The sequence below is a fragment of the Sinocyclocheilus grahami genome, unplaced genomic scaffold, assembly GCF_001515645.1.
Source record: "Sinocyclocheilus grahami isolate Dianchi unplaced genomic scaffold, SAMN03320097.WGS_v1.1 scaffold227.1, whole genome shotgun sequence".
Classification (NCBI taxonomy): Eukaryota; Metazoa; Chordata; class Actinopteri; order Cypriniformes; family Cyprinidae; genus Sinocyclocheilus; species Sinocyclocheilus grahami.
In genome coordinates, this window is record NW_015505406.1 from 1,214,059 (window position 1) to 1,240,467 (window position 26,409).

At 39.1% G+C, this 26,409-nt stretch overlaps 1 protein-coding gene and 1 long non-coding RNA gene across 2 annotated transcripts; one reads left to right on the top strand and one right to left on the bottom strand.

Moving 5' to 3' along the window:
- Positions 1 to 422: 422 nt before the first annotated feature.
- LOC107597071 (zinc finger protein 638-like) lies at positions 423 to 26,409 on the top strand. Its single transcript, XM_016287984.1, has 25 exons — positions 423 to 559; positions 13,972 to 15,403; positions 16,177 to 16,238; positions 16,340 to 16,378; positions 16,502 to 16,878; positions 16,978 to 17,201; positions 17,393 to 17,536; positions 18,417 to 18,515; positions 18,597 to 18,652; positions 18,781 to 19,226; positions 19,307 to 19,338; positions 19,427 to 19,561; positions 19,660 to 19,791; positions 20,043 to 20,084; positions 20,168 to 20,299; positions 21,529 to 21,645; positions 21,755 to 21,780; positions 21,879 to 23,583; positions 23,722 to 23,781; positions 23,860 to 24,753; positions 24,852 to 25,143; positions 25,247 to 25,567; positions 25,650 to 25,772; positions 25,940 to 26,061; positions 26,211 to 26,409. The coding sequence occupies exons 1-25, from the start codon at positions 438 to 440 to the stop codon at positions 26,295 to 26,297; spliced, it is 7,221 nt and encodes a 2,406-aa protein (XP_016143470.1). The 5' UTR covers positions 423 to 437; the 3' UTR covers positions 26,298 to 26,409.
- LOC107597072 (uncharacterized) lies at positions 2,276 to 9,578 on the bottom strand. The gene is made up of 3 exons (XR_001610431.1): positions 9,516 to 9,578; positions 2,971 to 3,054; positions 2,276 to 2,342 (listed from the first exon to the last, which is right to left on the bottom strand). It is a non-coding gene; the product is annotated as an uncharacterized lncRNA (long non-coding RNA).

Genomic DNA, 26,409 nt, shown 5'->3' on the forward strand with positions numbered 1-26,409 from the left:
TATCAAATAATTTGCTGAAGAAAGAACATTTTCTACAATGGATGCCAAATGAAGATTCTCTACCTATATAGCACTGGATATTGTCATTATTTTGGGACTTGTTTTTTTTTTTGCCTTTTTGTGACTCGTAACTCTCAGCACTTATTTATTGCCCCTTCACCAAATTATTTTATGTAGCAACCCATAAACAATACCCTGTTTGAACCTCCAGGTACGGATCAGCAACCAAACAATTATCGTAACACAACAACCAGCATCCCATCATGTGTTGATTTCTAGACATTTTTCATCCTTCTAAAAGTTTTTTGTGAATCTGAGACTCTGTATTCCTGTGCGTCGGTTTATTTGTGGATTTTAAGGTCTCTTTGGGGCCCAGAGCAGGTGTCTGTGCTACAGGAGCACATTTGCCCTCCATTCAGCTTTTTAGGGGCGGAAGCATGATAAAGAGCAATAAGAAACTAAATTCCCAAGATGGCTCAACAAATGCTATCCCAAGTAACAATGTCAACAAACAGGCCAATAGCCTGGCTCTCTTCTCTCAACCGAATACCCCAAATAGGTAAGTGGAGATGTGTTTTAAAACCAACCTATTAAACTGATTTTAAATCAGTTGTGATTTCTTCCTGGGTATAGGAGCTGATCCAGATTCAGCACTTAAGTGTTACTTGTGTCTGAAAATGTGTGGCTTGAAACGTTGGCTCTGAAACAAAGACAATTAAGAAATTTAATTTGTGTTTGTCTCCCCTCTTAAGCTGTTTAATTCACTAACCTGTCTGGATGTGAGATCTGTTGCGTTTTGTGTCCTGCTCATGCGCCCGTTTTATGTTGAATCAATTGACTTTCCAGAAGAACAACTTTTCAAATGGATATCAGTGATTATTTACCTACACTGCAAAAAGCATAGCTTCTAAAAATCCTTAAAACAAGATAAATGTATTAACATTTTTATTGAGGCTTGTTTTCTTGATGTATCTCGAGTGTATTTTGTCTTCATTTTCACTTGCTTTTGTAAGTATAAAAAGTTCAATTTTTTTCCCAGTGCAATGGGACACAATTTACTAACGTTCAAGATGCAGTCTATGAGAGCAAGTCTTAATGTTTTACCATGTTGCTCAGTTACGTGTATTTTGTTTTAATGATTATTACATATTTTAACCGATAAACAAGGCAAAAATACTCATTAAAGAATAGGATTTTCTGCTGTGTAGTTCTATCAAATGAATAAGCATTCATTTGAATATGATATGCAAAGTCTTTGAAAAGATTTTTGGCAATGTCACATCAAATCAAATTTGCTGGTGAAGGCATCTATTATCATAGTCTAGTCATGTCTGGTTTAATTTCTTTCGTGTGAGTCAGTATCCCCTGATAGCAATAGTCTAATTATATAATCCATGTTGTATTCATTTATAATAGCCCTTAGACCAACTAGGGACCAGCACCTGTTGTGTCTGCAGTTTACTATGCAAAGGATTGTCATAATCATGTATAAAATGCAGTCTTTTTTCTAAATGTTATTTGTGACGTGACATGTGGCTAAGTATGGTAACCCATACTCGGAATTAGTGCTCTGCATTTACCCATCCAAAGTGCACACACACAGCAGTGAACACACACACCGTGAACACACACCCGGAGCAGTGGGCAGCCATTTATGCTGCGGCGCCCGGGGAGCAGTTGGGGGTTCGGTGCCTTGCTCAAGGGCACCTCAGTCGTGGTATTGAAGGTGGGAGAGAGCGCTGTACATTCACTCCCTCCACCAACAATCCCTGCCAGTACAAGACTTGAACCCACAACCTTTGGGTTATGAGTCCGACTCTCTAACCATTAGGCCATGACTTCCCCTTGAACCTTTTAACTCATATTACTAATATAATGCCAAAGTCAACATAGTAATTGTTTTAAGATATCTGAAGTACACTGTAGAAACTGTTACCTTTTTGTTTGTTTTTTTTGCCATGAATGTGGTGACATATTTAAGAAACCCTCTCTTTGTTCTTGCGAGCTTCATAGCTTTACATTTGGGGACTAGATTTATTCTCTTGATCACATGACTAGAGGATACTGTTGCTTACTTCATGTCGCATTCCTCTCGTCACTCAGCCCAGATTAAACTGGTTCAGATAACATTACACCTACAGGATCTCCCACATTAAACTGAATGAAAGAAAAACAAAACAAGGACCAACATTAATCTTCAAATAAATCTAGGTACTGTACATTTAATTCAAAGCAGTATTTGCTATTAGGACTACTTAAAAGTACCATGATTATGGACTGATTGTTGCGTTGGTATGTTCCCCTCCATCCCCAGCTGAACTGGTTGATGTAACCCACTAACTCTGTGGATGAAAGGATTTTGTTGTTCTCTCTCCAATTCACATCCTTTTCTCCTCCATTATACTTTACGCTAACAATGGATCTTCCTCTGCTGTCTGGAGCAGTGACCATAAGTGCATTGCTCGAACACAAACGAACTCTGATACTCTGTAGTTTAACAAACCAACATGTTTTAAAAGATGAACAAATAAGGCTAACATTAAATGACCAAAAAATTATTTTCAGTTTTGACTTCATTGTGTTTTTGTCATTATCTGTCAAAAGAATATTCAGGATTCAATACAACTTCACTCTGTTGACAGCATTTGTGTTGAAAAGTTGATTACCACAAAAATAATTAATACTAAAATATTAAATGTATAAACATATCATATAAATATATAGAAAATTATTACATAACTAACTATAGAAATAGCTATTACACATATAATGAAGGGACAAGGTAATATAATAAACAGACATCCACAAGACAAGCATTGTCTTGTTTTTGACCACGAGACATTATAGTAAAAATAAATGATATAACTGCATGAACTATATGAAAAGGACTGTTTAAATGAGCATGACTCCATCCACAATCATATCATTAACGCATAATCAGATGTTCACTGCCTACAAAAGTTGTCTTACCTCAAAAATGATGACTTGGACAACTTCCTTCCTTTCATCCATCCATCTTCTACTTGCTTTAGGGCCATGGGGAGGGCCTGTAGCCTACATTACAACATAAAAAATAATGATTTTTACTTATTAAGTCATGTGCTTAAACGTACAAGCTTCATATTTTTAGGGGCCTTGCCCTGTTTACTTTCATTGTAACTGCATTACTGTAGCATGTAAATGCAACTTACAATTAGAGAAAACAGCACAGTGGGAAAGCTTGTTGCTAATCTGTGACTAGTGTGTTTGACGTTGACATTTGCACATAATGGTTGTGAGGGACTGTGGCGAGACTGTCTGGAGAAGCCCACAATGTGTCCGCTGTGGTATTCTTGTAAATTCCATTATGCTCAGACTGATATTCCATTTGCATTCCAACACACTATGACAGCTCATCTTTCATTTGTAAATCATTTGTTTTCTTGTCACTGTCCTCATCATCATTGCAGAAATATCATTATGAACCTCAACATTGTTAATTGATCATATCATTCTCAGTGTCATGTGATCATCAAAATCATTTTCATTATACTCATCTTGATAGCAAACTAATTCTGAATTTAAAGATAATCATGACACATTCACAAAGCACATGAGGCAAAGACAATGTCTTCCTGCTGTCTGTCTGGATTACACTACCACAACGGGCTGCTCGCTCCAAATAGACCCTTGAGCTGAAGGGCCAGTCATGTCAAGCAGCTGAATGCAAACTCAATAAAGCAGCTACACACAACGCATGATTGCACTCGGAAATTCAGCACACAGCAAAGGGTCATGACTTAAAAGATGGTGAGCTAAACCATGCTGAATGATGACCTTCATCAGTCACCTGCTAGCTGACTATCAGTTTAGTTCTGATGAAATGCAAGCGAAGGAATCTTCCAAAAACAATTACATGGACTGTTGTATTATAGAAGGTGACAATCTGCTGTGCTTCCCTGTCATCTGATTGAGTCCAGTGATTTGGCCTGGAACACAAAGCTATGGTGATGATCCCATGGCTTGACGAAAGTCTGAACACAGTCTGAAACTGATTTTTGACCCTGGTCTGTTTGTTCTGGAAGTAGTCACAGCCACAGGCTCATGCCATTGATTGAAAGTTGACAAAATAAATACTGTACCAGGAGATTATGGTTTCTCCTCTCTCCTCTCCCTCTTACAATTGCTTTCCTCTGTATATATTTCGAAACGGCATATAAATGCCCAAACAATCATACTGTGAACTAAATGGCCAAATCTGTGGACCTCACACATACAGTAAACTTTTTGAACACCTCTGTGGTGTTCAAAAATAATGCAAGCCTTTGAAACTGGAGATTTATGAGGCAGAAAAGCCAACTAATTTATCATTATGTCATCCAAATTAGGTATTTTAAATTTAAAGTGATTGCCATTTACAAGCGTGATGAATATTAATACCTATTTTAAAACCAATAAAATAGCAATTGAAAATAAAAAACAATTGTACACTACTAGTCAAAAGTTTGGAACAATTAAGATATTTAATGTTGTTGGAAAAAGTCTTTAATGGTTAGCCTGCATTTATTTGATCGCAAATAAAGTTAAATTAATTTTGTGAAATATTTTACCATTTAAAAGAACTGTTTTCTAATAAAAAAGTTTATTTCCTTGTGATGGCAAAACAGTTTTCAGCAGCCATTACTCCAGTCTTCAGTGTCACAATATCCTTCAAAAATTCTTAATTATTCCAAATATTTGACCGGCTGTGTGTGTGGTAACTATTGGCTTAGAATTCTGGATACAAATTATTCAATTTATCAACATACGGAAAGAAAAATCAGCTGACATGAAGTCAAACTGAAGATAAATATGGGAAGGAAAGTCTGACCAGACTACTGTGAACACCTTGGCAAGATTCATTGGCAGAATTAGATGTGCTAATCGTAGTCTCACGGCACTAGTTGTTATCAGAAACTGAATACTAGAAAGTTTCATGTGGTTCCTTTTCACCTTTCACAGTGGAGTGACATTACCTTGTAACAACCACCAACATGGAAAAAAGTAACATCTTATCAGATGATTTTTAAATACAGTATATACACCTATATGCTATATTCTGTAGGATCCACAATATGTCCACATGCTGGCATATGACCTTGGCTTTTAACCTTTTAATGTCATAAGACCGCAGATGGGCAGTAGTGTATATTTATATCTGGGCCCATTAACAAGATTTATGGGTTCCTCCTTCAGAAAGGTTGCATATGTTTTTGGATGTTTTATGTTCATGCATAATTTATAGAGATTGTGTGTGTGCATGTCAAGAGCTTGTGGTCCTAACAGTACCACAACTAGAATTACACATGTCGTCTTATAGTACAGGCATAAAAAATGTTTGCAAAGCTTAAAAATGGTTATACAAGATGATTAATGAATGTCACATTTTTAGTAGTAAAGGGCTAGTGATAGTTCCATTAACTACTTCTTGAACACTGTGTAAGGTAAATCAGAGAAGCTTTGCTGATTTAAAGGGTGTCATGTCAACACAGCCAGTCCCAAACCTCAAGTGCAAATACAGGGTGTTCACACCTATTGGACTATGCCTTGCTTACTACTTACACCAACTTTATATTACTTTGACTACAGTTAAAATATTAAATATATTATATTCAAATCAAAAACAGGTCTTTTTTCTTGAGAGATTTTATACAAACCACCATAGCTCAAAAAAACTGTAGTTTTACCAAACACATGAACCTGGAACAAGTTTCGGAAGAAAGAGAGTTAGATGAGGACAGCCGAAATGAGGAGCAAGCTGTTTTCAGTTACAGCGGAAAAGATGGTGAACATATCTGGGGACACTGTTACCACAAAACGCCTCACCAGCACAATTCTGAAATCACGCTACAGTTAAAATATTAAATATATTATATTCAAATCAAAAACAGGTCTTTTTTCTTGAGAGATTTTATACAAACCACCATAGCTAAAAAAAACTGTAGTTTTACCAAACACATGAACCTGGAACAAGTTTCGGAAGAAAGAGAGTTAGATGAGGACAGCCGAAATGAGGAGCAAGCTGTTTTCAGTTACAGCGGAAAAGATGGTGAACATATCTGGGGACACTGTTACCACAAAACGCCTCACCAGCACAATTCTGGTGTGGGAGAAGGTTAAAGGGCTTGTGGTTGCATGAGGGTGTGTAAGTGTTTATCCGTGTGTGTCTGTACTCTGAAATAGAAGGTGTCGAGGTGCTGAAAGAACTCATTTCGGATGGGGTGACGAGACCAAAGCCCACTTGAACTGAATACGGAAACATTAACCAGCACATTTGAGCTAACCAGCAGATATCCATAAGAAATCATGCCGTGAGAAGATGTTCTTTCATACTAACAACCAAACCAAACATTAACATTCATTTTACATTTATATAACCATATATTTCTTTTAAGGAATAGTTCACCCAAAAATGAAAATTAGCTTACAATTTACTCATCCTCAGTTCATTCAAGATGTAGATTAGTTTGTTTCTTCATCTGAACAGATTTTTTTGCTCACCAATGAATCCTCTGCAGTGAATGGGTGCCGTGAGAATGAGAGTCCAAACAGCTGATAAAACATCACAACAATCCACAAGTAATCCAATACGAGTACTCTCTATTCAATACTGCTATCTCCAGTGAAAAAGTCTGAACCAGGAGAGAAATATGCACAGATCAAGCACAGTTTACAAGTGAAAACAGTTCTAAACAAATATGTTGGTGAAAGAAAACAGGGGATGGACGTTTTCACTGGAAGAAGTGTTAATATGGACTTGTATTTTGGCCATACATGACGGTTTAAAGTTAAAGCGCCTTGTGATGGATTTGTTTCTTACAGACATGCAGCTTTTCACTTCACAAGACGTTAATTGATGGATTGGAGTCATGTGGATTACTTGTGGATTACTGTGGTGTTTTTATCAGCTGTTTGGACTCTCATTCTGACGGCACCCATTCATTCACTGCTGACGATCAAGTGATGCGATGCTAAATTTCTCCAAATCTGGTCCAATGAAGAAATGAACTACATCTTGGATGGCGTCAGGGTGAATTTTCTTGACTGAAGCAAATGATTCATGATTCAAAAATCCATGTTTCAAGATCTTTTTGCAAATCTTTGGGGAAACTATTCCTTTATGTAATATAACATTAATGTGCTACCAAAATCTGCTTTTCAAATTAAAATGTATAATGATAACCATCATAATAATACAGGTGGTACAATAGAAAGCCACTTGATCAATCAGTTCATGCAAGTGGCCTGTCCATAAAACATGGCCAATAGTCACATATAGATGGTGCACAGTGTCACACACACAAAGACAAACAAAATGAAATGATGAACATAAATATTCTTAGACATACAGCCATGCAGCTAATTGTTTTATTTAAATAATAAACTAATCTATTTTTAATATAATAAACAACAGAATGCACAATACATGATGTAAATTATTCTTTGATCTGACACAGTAAACCTAGACGTCTAAAATAAGACCCAGCGAGTTACATGCAAACTGAAAATACTTGTAGCCTGAGCTCCATCTGCCATGAGGACATCATGTTATTGTGACCTTTTAAGAACTGAAGGGCTCCTGGGAGAGTCTGTCCTGTAGTGCTGAGTGGTAGGTATTCCCCCAACCCCTGGAGGGCATTTATTCTTCTTATATTTAATTAGTTATCTGTTAACAGAACCCCTCACAGTCCTGCCAGACAAGTACAAATGGTGTCATGCCAGCTGCCCATAACATAGCTACAGTACGTGCAAAGATGTGTGCCACAATAATGCTTGAAGGGGACGGGATGAAAAGGGCGAACAGTTTATCTAACTCTCATGCGCTTGCTTGAAGTGCAAATGGCACCTTTCATCATGTCTCATTTTTCTTTCTGTCGCTCATGTCTGAGTGTTTGCAATGTGGCCAGCTCTCTTTCTCTTTGTGCCCAAACTGTTATTGATTGAAATTGGCCCCTGGTGCTTAAATGATTTTAGTCTGTCACTATGCTGGACCTGGACATAAGCCAGGGCCAGTGAGAAAGATACGGAAGAGAAAAGAGGGAGAAAGGAAAACTTAGATGAGTGTTAAGATTAGAAGCAAAGTCATATTATCTTCTGTCTTTCACTGCAATTAACTGTTTAGTGCTGAGTCTCCCAAAAACATTAGAAGCCCAAATAGATCGTAGAAAACATTGGTGTCAATCACTTCTACAATCCACTCATTATGTTTCTGGGAAGCAGAACACAGACTCGTTCTCCTAGTTAACTGATCTCAAGTTCTGCCCAGTAGATTAGCATGTGGTCAGATTTTAATAATGTATTAATAAATGTTGAAATTAACATTAACAAAGATTAATAAACGCTGTATAAGTGCAGTTCATTATTAGTTCATGTTAACTAATGTAGTTAACTAATGAACCTTATTGTAAAGTGTTACCGGTTAAATAAAGTTGCTTGCCAGTCTTGATACTAAGCCAGAACACTTGGTATAAACTTCACCTAAGCAGAATAACCGCTTTCTCATTACTCTTTCGGTCATGAAATCACCAGCTTCCCAAACCATACTCTTTCTAAAGGTAAGAGCTAGATGAGTTTGTTAAAGCTGAAAATCAACAATGTAGTCAATGCAATGTTTCTAGCAAATGATTATGGTAATGCATCAGTGATATCATAAATGTCCTCAAATAGTCTAATTAACAATAATAAAAAAATACACTTAAGAATAAGAATAGAAATCTAATTACTTTTTCTTTTAAAAACTGCGATGAGACAGCCGATGTGTAAAAGAAGGAGGTTTAGCTGCAGAAATTTGAGAGAGACATTAGTTTGCCAGCATCTCTGCCCTTGTGCGGAGGATTAGATGTCAAGAACATCAACATACAGCAATTCTGAACTTCTGCATTGTTGTATTTAAATAATGTGTGCATGTAAAAATATGACTCAGACATTAGTCAACGTATTTAGTATTTAAAAGTAAAGCATTTTTGAAACAAACAGATTTTTGGAATTAAGAGAGCCTAAGCTTTTCACAAAAGTGTTTATAAGGAGCCAGAAGTATGATTTTACAGTGGAAATGAAATAGTTCTCTAGCAAAGTACAAATTCCTCAAAACTAAGCCTAAATATAGCAATCAAGTACAATTATTAAAAATACAATTTCAACGTCTGTTAACAAGAAAGCTATAAAACATCTAGAATTTGTGCAATGTTTAAGATTTTTCCCTAATATACTTGTATTTCTATTTGTGTGCCTTTTATTCTTCTGTCCTTTTCTTAAGAATTTTTATATTATATTGTTTTTTTCTGTGATGTTTTATCTATTAATCCTCGAGTAGTTTATTATTGATTGGTATTTTGTATGTTTTGCACGTGCTGTTTTTTACTGTTTGTTTTGTACGTACTGTAATCCTTGTTGTTTACTGCAATAGAAAAAACAACTACAATTAAATTTAAAAAAAGTACAGTTATTAAAGTGCACTCAACAACATTTAAAATGCGCTCAAATGCATAGATATATACCTTCACTGAAGTATGTGGGAAGTTAAATGTTTGTAGGCCCACATTTAGTCGTGCTGTTTAAACCACTAGTCTGCGCCTGGCTGAAAGAGAGTCAGACTAGTCTAAAAAAAATGACAACACTGCCATCTCCTGGATATCCTTAAAGGAAAACGACCCCCTCAGTCTATGGTTCCGTGTCGCAAGAGGTCGGGTTTGATTGGTTTTCCTGACTCGTAGCTCCACTCTTCGATCATTTGATCGCGTCTGAGACGCAAGCCGAACGTCCCCAGAAAGCGGAGCGTTGTCCTCGTCGGATTTCCACAGTAAGCTTTTGCATATTAAAGTACGAGGTATGTTATTGTAGTGCATTTCACCTGTGTTGGGAACCCTTCTAGTGTACGCGTGGTGATTTATTCGTGGAATAAAATGATTTTTCCTCTATAAAATGGCGACGTGGACTGATCGGGGTAAAGGATACACTGAGGGCCAGAGGCCTGCATGAATCGGGTTGATTTCTCACTGCGTGTTTCATGCAATTAAACATTGCTTTTTACTGTGTATGCGGCACACTGGCCACAAAAACATCTCCCCGTCCAGACTGCAGCGCTTCCATTAAACCGATAGACCCTCGAAATAGCGATGGAAGCGTTATAGATAATTGTTCGGGTGTAAAGCCTCACCGTCGATTGGTCAGCTGTGCAGTCTCATGATAAATATCTGTTTTAGTAGTTGCAAATTGCATGTTATATGCCCTCCATTTGCAGTAACGTTACATGTGTTCTAATTGAAGCAGATGTTTGGGTTATAATATCATCTTGTGTTTCTGTATCGTTCTTCATAATGACCGGAAGAGTATCTCCGTTTAATGTCCAGTGGTTGACATTTAATGCAGGTTTAGGCCTGTTGTCAGAAATGGCTGCCGAGTGAGGCGGTCTGTTATTGTTCAGTGGACATTTTGTGTTCAGTCGCTGGATGGCGGTCTGTCTGAGACGGTTTCGTTTTGCAGAAAGAAAGACAGACAGAAAGTGCAATCTAAAACCCAGTGGTTGAGGGTTTCAGATAGATGGTTAATGATGCAATTTTGCATACGTTCTATTAATTTCTGATATGTAGACTGCTGCGGTTTTAATCTTGTACATGCATGTTTTGAATTAATCGGTTATATCAAAGGAATCCAAACTGAACTCATTTTCTTAAAGGTGCAGTAGGAGATCTTGGAAAATGCTAACTTTAGCCTGATAGCACTGAAAGCTAAGTCCCACCCTCCTTGCAATCGCCGTCCAAAGCCACGCCCCCTGAACACACATACACTCACAGACCAGAGACAACATTACTGCAATAGGCTACATCAGCGGTTCCCAATTCCAGCCCATGTTCCGAAGTGAAGTAAACTTCAACGGATTTCCCCTGCTCAGTGAGGAGGGAGCAATGAACATTGTGTAGGGATCATATCGATCGAAACACAGTTCATGCACGTAGCTCACGTCTAACGAGCTGGCGCGAGGACTGGATTAACCGCTGGGCTACATCATGTGCCATTCACCGGTGAGAAATCTTTAAAAGTACTACAATACCAGGAAGGAAGATGTTTGCCTGCCATCCTCGCTCTGTCTGCACAGCGTGCGTGAATGCGCTGATGACGTATACTGTCCGCGCGAATAGGGTGCGCAGAGGTATGCTAATACATACGTTGACGGGCAGATAGGAAAGCATATTAAAACGCTCGGACCGAGCGTTTTGATTGGACGAACATTTCTTGATCCTACGCCTTCCACAGAATATATAAATACAGACGAATACGTTTAGACCACGCACTTAACTTAACGATTGCTATCGGGATGTGAAGAGACTATCAACCAGCATAGCAAAAACATTTTCTCAAGACAATCACCTATTGCACCTTTAATGCACAATATTGGTTTTGATGTTTCATGAGCAAAAATGGTTTTATAATATTTCAACTAAATGTAGTAGGTTATTCTCAAATGCAATCATTCGCAATAGGATCAATAACTTGCATTTAGGGAAAAAAAATCTGAAATTTCATTTTATTGCAGATTACAATGCCAATTAACTAAGGTTATGACAGTGAAGGCAAATAAAGACTTATCTGAAAAGGAATTGTTCCCAGGTAGGCCTGTCGAAATAATCAATATATCACACAATATATGTATATGACCGCAATCATTTTTGGTGACTCAATATATCGCCCATTATATTTACTTAACAATTAATGTCAGAATGTTTAGTACATTCCACTTGCGTCTGTGTCTTTTGCAGCTTCTTGTACATAACGTGGTGTAGGCGGTGCTAGTTCAAATTTAAAAAATGCTTCTACAAAAAGAGTTTCATCTGCAGATATGGTCTTGTTTAGGCATCTGTGCCTTTGTGCATACAGACATCTGACTGCTAAGTAGTGATCGTGTTTTTCAGCAATAGTGTGCACCCTTCATTTACAGAGAAACGGTCATGGAAATATCTGTAGATGGAAAAATCTTTGTGCATTTTTCTTTATTTCTACTTGCTACTTTGCACTTTTTGTTAAATGTTTATTTACTATTTATTCACATTTTTTAAGGTATCTAATATTTTGATACTTAATTTCCATGATCTATATATTCTTAAAAATTAAAAGTTCATTGTTATTTGGAAGTGTGTGGCCTTCTTGCATTATTATGCTGTTACATTATGATTATATATTCAGGGGCATAAAATGGTCTTTAAAATGACAATCTTATCGCAATTATTTCTGGGGCAATATATCGCACAACAAAAAGTTGTTATCGTGACAGGCCTATTCCCAAATTGGATAAAATTATGTCCTGCCCTACAGTTTTTATGTATTTTTAACTTGGAAATATGTAACATTATAGAAGTAGAATTGGTGGTTATTGCTGTTTCCTTTTGATTTTTCTGCACTTTTACTGTTAGGAAAACTTGATATAAGGAGAGATGAATTGTAGGGCTTCGCCACTCACATCTTTGATTTGTTTGATCTGGACTGCATGTCCCAAAAGCATTTTGAACCACAAATAGATTGTAGAGACAATTGAAAAAAACAGCCCTGGTTGCAGGTTTGCTAAGTCTGTGTAACAACCTGAGCCCAATTGGTACTCAAAACTAGCCCAATCGTGTTTCGAAGCACTCGAAAACACCACACACTGGTGAAGTATGTAAAGGCAACAAAAACGCAGGCTAAAACATGCATAAAAATATTTTAAAACCCCATTGCAAATGTTTTATTAAAAGTATAATACATTAGTTGCCATAAAACTGATAAAATACCATTAAATATGAAGTGTCTGTATAATATGTGGCTTTTAAAATATCTTATATTAATTTGCAGGGCTTGTTTTGTTTTATGGAGAGCTTGTGTATATATAGGCCAGAAAGATATATTAACTACTTCTCATCCTTTTATTTACACAAATGTCTTGTTAAAAATGTCTACAAGTAGATGAAACTGACCAGGTAAAAACCATAGATGCTGGTTCAATGTTTCGCCGCTGGGAGGCGATCTCGGTGAACTCTCATGATTCACTTGTTCACAGAGATCGCCCCCCCCCCCCCCCCCCCAATGGAAAGCCATTGAAATTTCGAAACAGTTATGGCATAATGAAGCCTCGTTTACTGAAATCACGTGACTTTGGCGGTTTAATACGCGCTCTGAACCACTGTTTTGAAACAAATGATTCGCAAAAGTTTCGAAGCTTCACAAAGCAGTGCTTCGAAAGCGGCCATCACTACTTCCAGGGGTTCCACCTTGATAGAAAAGAAGAGCGGAGCAGACAACAACCCATTTCAAGAATATAAAAGTAGCCCAATTCTGCAGGAAAACCACAGACTTGGCAACACTGCCTGTTTGCATAGTTAGAAATTGATATATTTCAGAAATGTTCAGTGCAAAGGCTCTGTAGTTTTTTGTTTTTTTTTTAAACAGAAGTAGATTCTTCCCTTTATTTTTTCATTGAGCTGTTCACGAAGAGGAGTCACCTTAGTGATCTTTGTTGAAAGCGATGGACAATATTGTCAGTCCAGACTCTAATTACATCACACCAACATTAATGTAAAAGGTCAAAGTACTGCTGACAGGTTATTAATAAAGTACAGTTGCCTAGTATCTATAAATTATCAGTCTGGCCTATCATGTTGTCCTGTTTTGAGGCATGTTCGTCCCTCCCTGTTCACATTCAGGCGAAAAAAAAGAACCCTACTAAAACTCGTGCATGAAAGTTGTGTGAAGATACTCCTAAACTGTAATGTTATTTTGCTTTGTCTGTCTTGTCCTTTTTGCTTGCTGTTTTTCTTCTTCAGTGAAGACATGGAAACCTGTTTAAATCCCTTGAAGCTGGGGATTTGAGATTGTGTGACAGAAGGGGAAAATGGTCGCATCCGTTTTGCCATTTCTGTGTGAGGACATGAAGACAACAAGCCAATAACCCTATCTGTGTGTTTTTTCCCCCCCTAATTTTTCCAGCTTTTCATTGTTCTTGGAAAGTTGTGTGCCCCCTGTTGCATTGAGGCATTTTGGGAGTCTGCCGCTTTTATGCCCCGTCTCCCTCCAGCTGGCACAGATAAAGACTCAGTTGGCACTGCACCAGCTGAATGCAATTGCTGGCACAAGCGTCACTCCGCCTGCAATTGCTTCCCCTGCTTTGACCTTGCTCAACTTGCTCAAGGTCACCATGTCGCATCCTTTATATAATCCCCGTGGAGGGCCGTTCCCCAGTGGTCAGAGACCCATCGTGCCTGGCCAGTATGGTCTTGGGTCACAGCCTCGAATGGAGCTGGGAGCAGCCCGTCTTGGCCCGGGTTCCATATCTGGTTCTCGCGGGGGATTGATGGTCAACCAGCCCTTCTCACTGGGACAGCGCCAGTCTCAGATTTCCCCAGATCTCAAAACCGCCATAGACCGGAACCTTCGGGGAGCCCGCGAGGAAGTTCGCCTTCTCACTCAAATGCTCCAGCAACCCAAAAAAGCAGATCCCCGCATGAGAGAGGATACAAGGGATGAAGTGCTTTCCTCCGGCAGCGGCTTTTCAGGGACTTCGCGATCTGATGAGGTGAACTGGTCCATATTCCAAGCCCCAGGCAAGCTCTTTGCATCAAGTTTGGACCGTCCTTCCAGTTCTTCACAGCTGTTCCCATCTGCAAGTTTTGTTGGAGGATCAAGTGGTTTGGACAGCCAGCCTCCGCCAGAACAGCGGCCTTCACGCTACACCTCTGAAAGTGCCAGCAGCATCCTAGCAAGTTTTGGACTCTCCAATGAGGACCTAGAACTTCTAAGCCACTATCCAGATGATCAGCTGACCCCCGACAACCTACCGTTTATTTTACGAGACATCCGAATGCGTAAAGCAAAGAGGGACGTTGATGCGAGATCTGAATACAACAAAGTTATTGACTATGGACATTCTAGTAAATTTGACTATCCTGAGGAGAGCCCGGATGGCTATGCAAGTGAACACTTGCCTAAAGAGTCACCAAAGTTTGTGAGGGAGGTCTCTGGACCACCCTTCAGTGGCATGGACATCCCAAAGCATCCTCAGCCATGTCAGCCAGCTCCAGGCCCTGTACAAGTTCCAAAGCTTCAGAAACCTCCACCAGTAGATCCGAGACCCTCTAAGACGATTCCGGCTAGACCATCTGCTTCCCAGCCTATTCTGCAGCCTTCCAGTCGACCTCCTCTACAGATACCGCCTCAGCTTGGTGTTCTTCCTATGATGACCGTTGACAATATCTCCAGAGGTCTGAATGCCAACTGGATCCCGTTCCTTCCACCTCCAATCAGCGTGCCTGCCATGAAGAGGCTTCCAACTCCAACCATGATGAACGATTACTCAGCAGCTACACCAAGAATCTTTCCTCATACATGCTCTCTATGTAACATTGAATGTATCCAGATTAAGGTGAGTATCTTCTTACCCAGTAGTGCCTCTTTTGAAAGCATTTTCTTTTTTTGTATGTAAAAAGGGTCTCACTTCCTGTTTCATTCATTTAAAATGTGTTGGTGAACTTTGAGCTAAAACTGTATTAAATTAAAATAAAATGTCAGAAACCTGTAATGAAATTTTAATGTTTGTTAACTCCAAATGCTTATTAATTGTTCAGTTGCCATATTGTGGGTTAAAAATATTAGCCTGTATGCTGATGTGAATAGAGTAAATAACTGGCTGGAAAAAGAAATGTATCTTGACTATTTCAAGCCAATTCCAGTTTCAGAAGGAGTTTTATCAGTCAGTTTTCTGGAAACCTGGGGGAAGCCTGATGAAAAACCATTTGTTGAAACCTAGTTTAAAACTTTGGACTGGCTGAAAAAAATACTGTACCTGTTGTGAAGGCAGACCTGATGACTTTCCACTATGCAGAAGACGAAAGGCAGATGTCAATCTCCATCTTCTTAATACCTGAAGCAACGCCTTGGACCTTTTCATGTTGGGAAAAAAGTTTTGTCATGAAAATCATGGACTTTTTGTTCTAATGAGACTATAGTGGTTTTATCAAGCTTTATCATGTCTCAAATTTGGACTTCTGGTATTTATTTTTTCGTTTTTGAAAGTTTTTAGCTCTATATTAAAAAAATTGTGAAATCTTTTTTTTTATAATCAGTTGCACTGTTTAAAGCACTATTGGCAATTAAAGCAAAGACATTGATAATTAAAGCGTTTTTGTTTGATCACAGGACTGGCTTGAACATCAGAATACAAATCTTCACATTGAGAGTTGTAGATGTCTTAGGAAACAGTGAGTGTTTTTATGATTGGCTTTTATTGCTCAAGATTTCCATTGGAGAATTTCTTGCTTAACTGCTAACGGAAAATCATGTCCTTGTTTTGTTGTTATAGATATCCTGACTGGAATGTTGAGGCTGTCTCTGTTTCAAGGTAAATCCCTATCACATCTTGGACACTTAGCTCTAGAAATAAAATTCATCTTCTAATTCATAATAATTGTCTAGATATTAAAAAGGCTTTTAAATTCACTTGAAAATGGTCAATCATCCACAGACCTGAGCCCAAAACAGAACACAGCAGCTCAAAGCGGCACACTCGATCGCACTCGTACTCCAGATCCCCCAGTCCGAAGCGGCACCATGACTCCTCAAGTCGCCGTAAGCGATCCCGTTCACGCTCCCGATCCCGTTCTCGCTCCCGAAGCCCTAGAAGGTACCGGCGTTCCAGAAGTCGCAGCCGGTCCCCCCATAGGAAGTCTCGAGGCAGTCCTTACAGACGGAGGTCCCGTAGTCCACCATCTCAACGGTCAAGGTCTCCAGTTTACAGTAGGCGCTCTCCTGTACGCCGTTCGAGCCCCCGCCGTTCGAGCCCATCCTGGCAACAGAGATCTAGCAGTAGTGAACGATTGGCCATGAAACTCATGTCTTCAAGTAAGACCTTTTATTGCAATGCTCTTGCTATGTAAAATATTCAGTTTGCTTTCAAATCACCTGGTGTACTAATGCATTAAGTTCATTTCTTGCCCACAGCTGAGTTTTCTTCAATCACAGACAGTAGTACTTTGAAGGCTGTTGTGAAATCCTTGGCACCAGCTCTGCTGGCTGAGCTAGCAAAGAAGAAAAGTAGTTCCACTACTTCCTCATCAAAGGGAAGCAGTAGCAGCAGTAGTTGGAAACGGCCGCCCTCTCCTAAGAGAGATGAGTACTCCAAGTCAAGTAGAACCTCCATCTCAAAGTCCTCCACCACTCCAAAGGTACGTCCTCACATTGCAGTTACTGACTGTTTGTTCTTCCACTACTTTAGATTTAAGGCCAATTGTATTGTCGTATTTCTATCAGGGTCATTAGAAAACATTAGAAAAAAGTAGAGATGAATGTAGGTGTATCTGTACTAATAATTGTGCATGAAATCTAATTGCTATCTTTGTTTCTGCATGATGTGAAGCCAAGACCCAAGGATGCCCCTGGCACATCCTGTTTGTTGAGAATCATTGGAATTCCTCATTGGACTACAAGTAAAGAACTGACTAATGCCATTGAGCCTTTTGGCAAGATTTATACTGCCATCCTCCTCAAGGCAATTAATGAGGTAGAAATAATGTGCTGATCATTTGTGGTTTTATTTTGCATTAATCTTCCTAGTGGCTCAGTGGTAGAGCATTGCGTTAGCAGCGCAAAAGGTCTTGGGTTCTATTCCCAGGGAACACACATACTGGTAAAAATGTATAGCCTGAATGCGCACTGTAAGTCGCTTTGGATAAAAGCGTGTGCTAAATGCATAAATTATTTAATAAATTAATTATTTGCTTATCTACCTCTCTGAAAAATGTGGCATTCACTGCTTTGTATTTCACATTTTTATGTCAGACTTAGTAATTTTTATATATGCCTACACAAATGCCCAGTTCATATCAACAAAGTTCATTTGAATACTTTTTTGTGAATACTTCGTTTGTATTTAGCTCAGAACATTGAAACATAATTGGAATATCCTGGGTTTATAAAAATGCACAGTACCATTCAAAAGTTTGATGTTGGCAAGATTTTTTTTTAAATGTTTTTGAAATCTCTTATGATCACCAAGGCTGCATTTAATTCCTCAAAAATATAAAAAAATATATATATATTATTGTAATTTAACATAACCATTTTCTGATTTAATATATTTTAAAATGCAATTTATTCCTGTGACTGCAAAGCTTAATTTCCAGTAGCCATTACTCCAGTTTTCAGTGTCACATGATTCTTCAGAAATCACTGTAATATGTTGATTTGGTGCTCGAGAAACATTGCTTATTATAACCACAGCTGTAAAACCACTGGCTTTTGATCAATTTAATGTGTCCTTGCTTAATAAAAGTATTAACTTCTTTCTGAAAGAAAATTTTGAATGGTAGTGTAATGCAAATATGTGAATTTGAAATGTAGTTGTAGCTGTTGCAAACTTTTGTGGTTTGCACTCTCTTCAGGCCTCAGTGTGTATGGAAAGAGAGGAGGATGCCAAAGCTTTGCTCAACTGTAAGAACCTGACAATTCGTGGGCAGGTTGTTAAAGTCTGCATGGAGAAGGTATGTTTGACTCTGTCAATTGCCCTTACAGATTAACCATACCAAGCCCTGACATTAAATCCAATTTGTGCATTTTTGTAGGATGCAAGAGATGATGATGGGAGAAAATCTGTTAAGACCGAAAAACCTGTTAAGAAGTAAGTTCTCATGCATGCAGTGGTTTTGCAGTGCATGTAGATATAACTGTTGACTTTTATTTTTCATGTTTTCGAATTATACATGTTATTGCAAAAGGTTTTGTAAATGCATATGTGTCCTGTTACAGAAAAGAGGTGCCTACAACAACAAAACCAACCCAATCAGCAAAAGTAAAGGGTGCAAACCCAGTTAAGGCTCCTCAGACAGCAAAAGCAAAAGAGGTGACAGGTTCCAAGATGTCTCAAGTGACCAAGGGAAAACCGAGCGACCCCAACAAGACGGCTCAAGTAACCAAGGGAAAATTGAGCGACCCCAACAAGATGGCTCAAGTAACCAAGGGAAAACCAAGCGACCCCAACAAGATGGCTCAAGTAACCAAGGGAAAACCAAGCGACCCCAACAAGACGGCTCAAGTAACCAGGGGAAAACCAAGCAACCCCAACAAGACGGCTCAAGTAACCAGGGGAAAACCAAGCAACCCCAACAAGATGGCTCAAGTAACCAGGGGAAAACCGAGCGACCCCAAAAAGACTGTTCAGACAGCCAAAGCTAAACCCTCTGCTAAGGGTTCAGGTAAGGGACTGCGTCTTCATCTGTAATTCTTGTGGTCATGCAGGACAATCTGTATAACATTTATTTGTGTAATTTGGCAGAGACAGCAGTTGCAAAGAAGTTGGTAAAGAAGGTATGTTATTTTGTGTTCTCTGTCTTCACATATAAAAACCATTCACTTTGTTAAATCATCTACTTCTATTCTTTTTCTTTGATTACAGGAATTACTCTGGAGAAAAAATATAGTTGAGATTACAAATCTTCCAGAGGAAGGGGTAACTGAGGATGACCTTACCAACCTTGCTAAACCATATGGCTTCATTGCAACTCCTGTCATAGCAATCACTCAACAAAAGGTAATAATGTTAGGAAATTATATAGTTTTTTTAATATTATATCATTTTTATATTATAGTGTATTCTATATTTTAACAGTATTTTTTATACTTTTTTAGGCCTATCTGCAGATGCCCAATACAGAGGCAGTTGAAGCAATGGTGAAGGCCTACTCTGAGACCCCAGCTAAAGTGCAAGACAATGAGATAACCGTTAAGATGATGATGCACCCTATTGACCTGAATTACACTGTGAGTGTGCACTCCATCTCTAAGTTATGCATAGGACAAAAAATATGAATGTCCATGAAACATTTTATGATGCATGTTTTGATTTTTAATCCAAATTTATTAAACTTTCTGTTCTCACTTAAAAATGCAATAATAATGAACTCTCTGTGTTGTCAATCAGAGAGAGAGCATTATGTCTCAAGTACATTTATACTCGCTTGATTAATTCTGGTTAGTGTTGACTGAATGTTTTATCTTTATCTGACCCAAAGGAATCAATATTCAGAGTCCTAATGGGCATGGAGAAGTCGCCTGTAAGTAAATGCCAAAAAGATGAACTAAAATTAAATAACCTGCATCATGTCTCAGACTCTCTTTTTTCCCCTCCTGACCACAGGAAATCGTCACATTGCCAGAACGCCTTCTCATTGTTGGCAGTGTGCCAAAAACACTTGGGGCAATCAAGGAAGTAGAGACCATAATTCAACGCTATGGTGCCTTCAAGAAAGTTTTGCCTCTTAATGGGAGGGTAAGCACCTCAAATTCAACTTCTATATTAATTAAAGCTGCAGTCGGTAACTTTTTTTGGTTAAAAATGATCCGAAATCAATATTTGAGCAAGTACATAACCAGCCAGTGTTCAAAACTATCGCCTTACTTTAGCTTGTTTCACAACGGTTAGCTTATAATAATGTTTTCTAATTTGAGTGGTACGGGTAGGTTTGATCATTCGACAATTCGATCATGGCACTGCGTCATTACGTCACATCTGTAAACATAAAGAGGTTGTCCCGGCTACTAGGCTATCGCATGTGAGGATCCTGCAGGTGACCGATCGTTTATAGCCTTTTCTCACAGCAGCCAGAATAATTAAATGTATCATTTTGATGGCGGATTGCAATCCAGAAAGGATTGTGTTTATGAAACACATGTGAATGTAATTAAATTATATTCCAGTTATAAATGTGATTCTGATTACAGATATCCTGGGATTACTAAGATTTGTATTTTAAAGAAAACCAGTTCGAAGGGAGTATAATTAGCTTTTTGGGTTAAAAGAATTTCTTAATATGAAATTCGAAGAGTATGACAATTAGATTAGACTGTGCAGAAATTGAAATCTACACGCTAATACACACTATACTCTTAGTCACCAATGCTGATGTTGTTAACATTAATCATTTGAGAATAAAGTATAACAATAATAATAATTTGCACGGTTTGATGTGATATGAGCTAATTTAGATTAAACCACCATTGATAGCGAGATTTATGGTAATGCTTTTTTCCTCAGTTGGTCAGAACAAACGTGGCAGACGTGTTACTTGATCAGATGACAATATACGGTGAAAATTCTTATTTGGGTCATATTCCAAGGCGTAGGCTAGAATCGGTGATTCTGCAGTACAGTATCCACACTGGTGCGGTGACTGACTGCCACACATACTCTTCAGAACATTAGGAGCCGTGCTGACTCACAACCCATGCAAGGAAGATAATTCTGCACACTGCTGCAATTCCAGGTTTTCAAACAGAGATGGTGACAAAGAGGCAAAACTTACGGACTGCAGCTTTAAACAATCTTTTTTTTTTTTTTCACATATCTTTGCAGAGAAACAGGAAAAACAATAATGTAGTGACTATAAACTAATGTTTTGTCTTTATCTTCCAGTTTTTTTTTAGTCTTTCTATTATTAAAGGGAAATATGAGATCTTAGCTGACTGTTGCAATATTGTGTTGTTTTGTTTTTATCTCAGATTATTTTTGAAATGGAGAATGCTACTACCGCTAGGACTGTCTTCGCTCGCTTCCTCAAGTTTCGTTGTGTGGTCCAGAACAGTGCCCTTAGCTTCCAACTAGCCAAACCAGTCAAGGTAGGTCAGCTGGCATTGTCTGCCATTTACATGTGTGACATCACCTCAATGCTTTTACAGAGGCAATTAATTAAAAATGCAACTAACCATGTTGTTATTTATTTAACAGTTTAAAAAGAAGACCGAAGCAAAAGGGTAAGAGGGGAGAAATTGAATATTTTGCTTTTATTTTATAAAAACAGTTTTTGAAATGTCAAAATGATTTTCTCTCTCATGTTCAACTTTCCTCTTAGAGCAAACCCTCCTGGTACAACAGAAGCGACAATAAAAAAAACGAATACTATCAAAGCCAAAAAGGTAGTCGCTGCAGCAGCTGCATCTACTGCAGGTCCACCTGTCACAAAAGACAAAGCACCAAAAACAAATGCTATTATTGCAGCTAAAGAAGATGAAATTATTGTTATAAGCGATAGTGAAGTAAGTTTGAAAGAACGTGAGGGTGATGAAAAGATGAATGCTGATACATCTGCAACTAAAGTTACTGCAGTTCCCAAAGACATTACAGTTGATGGATCTGCTAATGCAGAAACAACTACTTCTGAGAATAAAGCAGAGAAGGGTGAAACTGTCATGGAGACCCCTGAAACTGAATCTGTGATAAAAGAGCATGAAGCTGCATCCTCCGTTCCCACGGCTGAATCTAAAATTGAGAACAAGGAGCTTGAAGTTGAATCCTCTGTTCCCTCTTCAGAATCTGCCGTTTCGGCTGAGTCTGGAAAAGCAGAGCTTAAAGTTGAATCATCAGTCCCTGCAGAATCTGCTGTTTCAGTTGAATCTCCAAACACAGAGCATGAAGTTGGATCCCCAGTTCTTGCTTCAGAATCTGGAAAAACAGCGCTCAAGGTTGCATCGGCTGTTTCCGCTTCAGAACCTGCAGTTTCAGTGGAGTCTGCAGAAGCAGAGCATGAATTGGCTTCCTCAGAAACTTCCATTTTAATAGACTCAACTGATCAAACAGGGGCATTGCTTAAGAAAAACGACCAGAATGTCCTGCAGGCTGAAGATGTTCCCAAAGAACTGGTTCCTTCATCTGTGGAAAAAAGCAAAATTGACAATTCAAAGTTAGAAAAAAACAATGTTGAGTCCAAGTCAGAAATGGAGATTGTTGCTTCAACTGTTAGCAGTGAGGAAACTGCAGTAGAGGCCATGGAGACCCAGAGTCCAGAAGAACCTACCAAAGGCACTGATGTCAAAGATGTTTTGGAAATACACAAGCTCAAGATTGAAAACGAGAGCCAAACGAATGACTTGAAACCAACTGAACCTTTAGAGATGGACATAAATGCTCAGTCTAGTAATGAAAATGAACCTGCTGAAGAGCATGTCCCTGCAGCTGTTGAATCTGACTCCATTCCAACCTTTGATCCTGCCTCTGACCTACCCTCCACTTCCGTTCAAACAGTCAGTAATTCATCTGTCGCAGTTACATGTGCCTCAAACAGTCCTCAAACGGTGCTTGAGCCCTTCCAGATTGACGACAATTCTCTGGACTTTCCTCCGGTTACACAGGAGATTTTGAAGGCCCTTGAATTAGCTGTCCATCAGTGTCGCTTACAGTCTTCACTAAAACGTGCTGAAGAAGCAGCCAGACAGAAGGCAGAAATGGAGAAAAAAGCTGCAGAGAAGAAAACCACAAAAGGTCCATTAAGCTCAAAGAAGCCTGCTCAAGCAACCAAGAAGACCACTCGAGCTGAGAGCAAAAAGATTCAGAACGAGAAAGAGAAAAAGTCTCAGAACTCTGGGTCAAAGAGTAAGCCTGCAGACACCTCGTCCCCAGAGAAAGAGCCAACAACTTGGCACAGGAGCAGGGGTAATTCTGAAGAAGATGGCCCTAGCAGCAGGCGTGGGGGATCTTCTGGGTCCTCCTCTTCCCGGAGGAGCAGGCGGGAGTCCACTCCTCCATCAAAGCGTTTAAGGGGGCATGATGTTGATCACAGGGTGAGGTGTACCAACTATATATATATATATATATATATAGCTATTGTTTTAAGATGTGTGAAATGGTACCTTGATGTTTCTGCTTTTATTAATCACTCTGAAATTATCTTTCCGCTTGATTTATTTGCTTGTTTATAGAGTCATAGCAAAAACTCACAGCCTTCGAGGAGTCACTCAAAAACAAGGACAGCTGAAAAGGTAAGTGTCAAAATTTAACATGTCTGCAGTCTAATAACTGAAGATAGGCATTGCTGATTAAGAATTTGTGCTTTCCAGGAAAAAGATGAGGAACCGTTTCCATTTAACATTGATGAGTTTGTGACCGTTGATGAAGTAGGGGATGATGCAGAGGATACTGTGGTCTCAAATACTGAGTCTTCAGTCAAGGATGAGAAGATTGAGGATAAACCCGATTCCCACTCCATAGTCTTTCCTATTGCAGAGTCAGATCCAACTGATCATTTAAAACAAACTGACAAGATTGCTGCTTCTGAGATAGGAAAACCTGAAGTTATTGAATGTGCAGATAAAATAGAAGCCAGTATTGAAGAAACCACACCAGCTGCAGAAGTTGTTGCATCTCCAAAGCCAGAAGAGCAAGAGTCTCAGGAAGAGAGTGCTGAAAAACCACTGGGAACAGATAGGATGGAAACTGCCGTTGAGAACGAGACAACAGAGCCTTGTACTGTAGCAGAAAATGCTTCAGCAGAGATGGACAACAATGTTGAGACCCTTCTAACCATGAAAGAAGACCCTGAAATTAGGACCTTAGATGAATTAGAGCCAAGCAAGTCCGTTTCTTCCTCTCCTCCTGCAACTTCTGCAGAAACCTTAGAGAAATCAGAAGATGTGCATCCCGAGGAGCCTGAATCCTCTGCCCCAGTGATGGACAATAATGATGAGGAAACTCTGATCTCTGAAATTCCATCCCATGATGCAATGGTCACTCTTGATGAGGTCAGTGAGGGTGAGGAAGATTTTGTCGATGAAACAAATGAGGAACAGCATTCGAAGGCTGATGAAGTGCCTGATACACTTGTAACGGTTGATGAGGTTGGAGATGATGAAACGGGGGGTGAAGAATACCAGTTGGACAAAGAACTTCAAGGCCTAGTTACATTGGATGAGATTGTTGATGAAGAGGAGGAGTTTGAATTATTCAATCCTGAGGTCAGTTTTTTTTTTTTTTTTGTGAAAACGATTATTAAGGCTATCTTGGTTTGGTTTAGTTCTTGTAAGTTGGCATGGCCTCTACTTTGTCTTTCCAGACTCTTGTAACCCTGGATGAGGCCAAGGGTGATGATGAGGAGAATGAGGAAGTGGAGCATAGTGAAGACAAGCCAAGCACCACGACACCAATCATACCAGAAGAGCCTGTGAAATCACCAAGCCAAGAAGAGGATGCCTGTGACCTTGAAGAGCTCCGCAAGATGAACTTTGTAACTGTAGACGAAGTAGGGGAGGAGGAAGAGGAACAACCACCCAGTGAAGATGTCAAAGAGGAGAGGCAAGTTAAAAAGAGAGCTACAAGGGCCAAAAAGAGAACTCGCCAGGTCCCAGGTGAGTAAAAGAGAGAAAGCAGTTTCTTTCTCATTAAACCCTCAGATTAGATGTATTTCTAAGTGCAAAGTGGCAAGCAGTTTTCTCCTTTTGCTCTCTGTAGTGAGGAGATCCACAAGAGGTAAAAGAGGAGCGACAAAGATTGCTGAAGAAGCAGAGGAGCCTGAGACAAATGCGGAGTGTGAACCAGAGGCAGCTGCTTCCATAAGCGAGAGTCTTCCTGCAGCTGTCGAATCCATGGATCTCGATGTGAAGCCAGAACCGCAAAAGGCTGAAACCGTGAAAGTTCCAGAATCATCGACTGCAGCGGTCTCTTTAGGGTCAGAAGAGGACAGGACGAGAGCCAAAGATGATGACAACTCTGCAAAGTCAGAAAGTGATGCTGTTGACACACCAGTCTCTGACAAAAAATCCTCGGTCAAAGGTATTTAATCTCATTGACATTCATTTAGCATTTCTTTTTACCACTGTTCTTACCTATTCCTTTCTTCCATTTTCATTTGCAGAAGAGTCCAAGCAACGGCGGGAGATGGAGCCGACACAGGAACCAGAGGCTAAGAAGGCCCGCTCTCATTCCCCTGTGATTGAAGACTTCACCTTGCCGCCATTTAACCCAGACAATCCCACTGGTTAGAGATCCACTAGAAATTATGCTACCATCAGCAACAACCTATTGGTTTTATATAAAAAGTCTTTGTTTTGATAATGCTGTGAACAGTGACTGAATCAAATGCATTATCACAACATTACCGCCAAGCAAAGTTAATTCAAAAAATTGTTTTGTCATGTTTCTTAGGGGTTGACTTTGTGGTACCCAAGACGGGTTTCTTCTGCAGACTCTGCTCTCTATTCTATGGCAATGAGGAAACTGCTAAGAAAAGTCACTGTAGTACCCTAAAGCATTACCAGAACATGGAGGTACTAGTTCATTCTGAATGTTAACTGCACTTTAATTTCTTACTGGTTTAAAATACTGGTGGTACTTAGTTAAATTAAAGTACTGTTCTTTTTCAAGACTGAACACATCTATTTATGTAGTTAACTTTTCTCCTCCTCCTCTCCTCCAGAAATACTACAAGAAGCTCAAGTCTCAGAAGCAGGGTGACTGCTCAACACAGACAACGCCCAGTCATAGTTCTGCTTCTTCTGAATAGCCCCTGTTAAAGAGTTTTTCTTTTTTTGTTAACAGATGGTCCAATTGTTTTGTTGTAAAGTTTTATTAATTTTTCTTGTTTAGAATTAAATGCATTGGCTCTGCTAAATAAA

Bases quoted from the DNA above. Each gene is read 5' to 3' on its own strand.
- LOC107597071 (XM_016287984.1), top strand. From the start codon at position 438: ATGATAAAGAGCAATAAGAAACTAAATTCCCAAGATGGCTCAACAAAT. The intron at 18,516-18,596 runs GTATGTTTGACT...GCATTTTTGTAG, and splicing joins TTAAAGTCTGCATGGAGAAG to GATGCAAGAGATGATGATGG. The intron at 19,792-20,042 runs GTGAGTGTGCAC...TCTGACCCAAAG, and splicing joins CTATTGACCTGAATTACACT to GAATCAATATTCAGAGTCCT.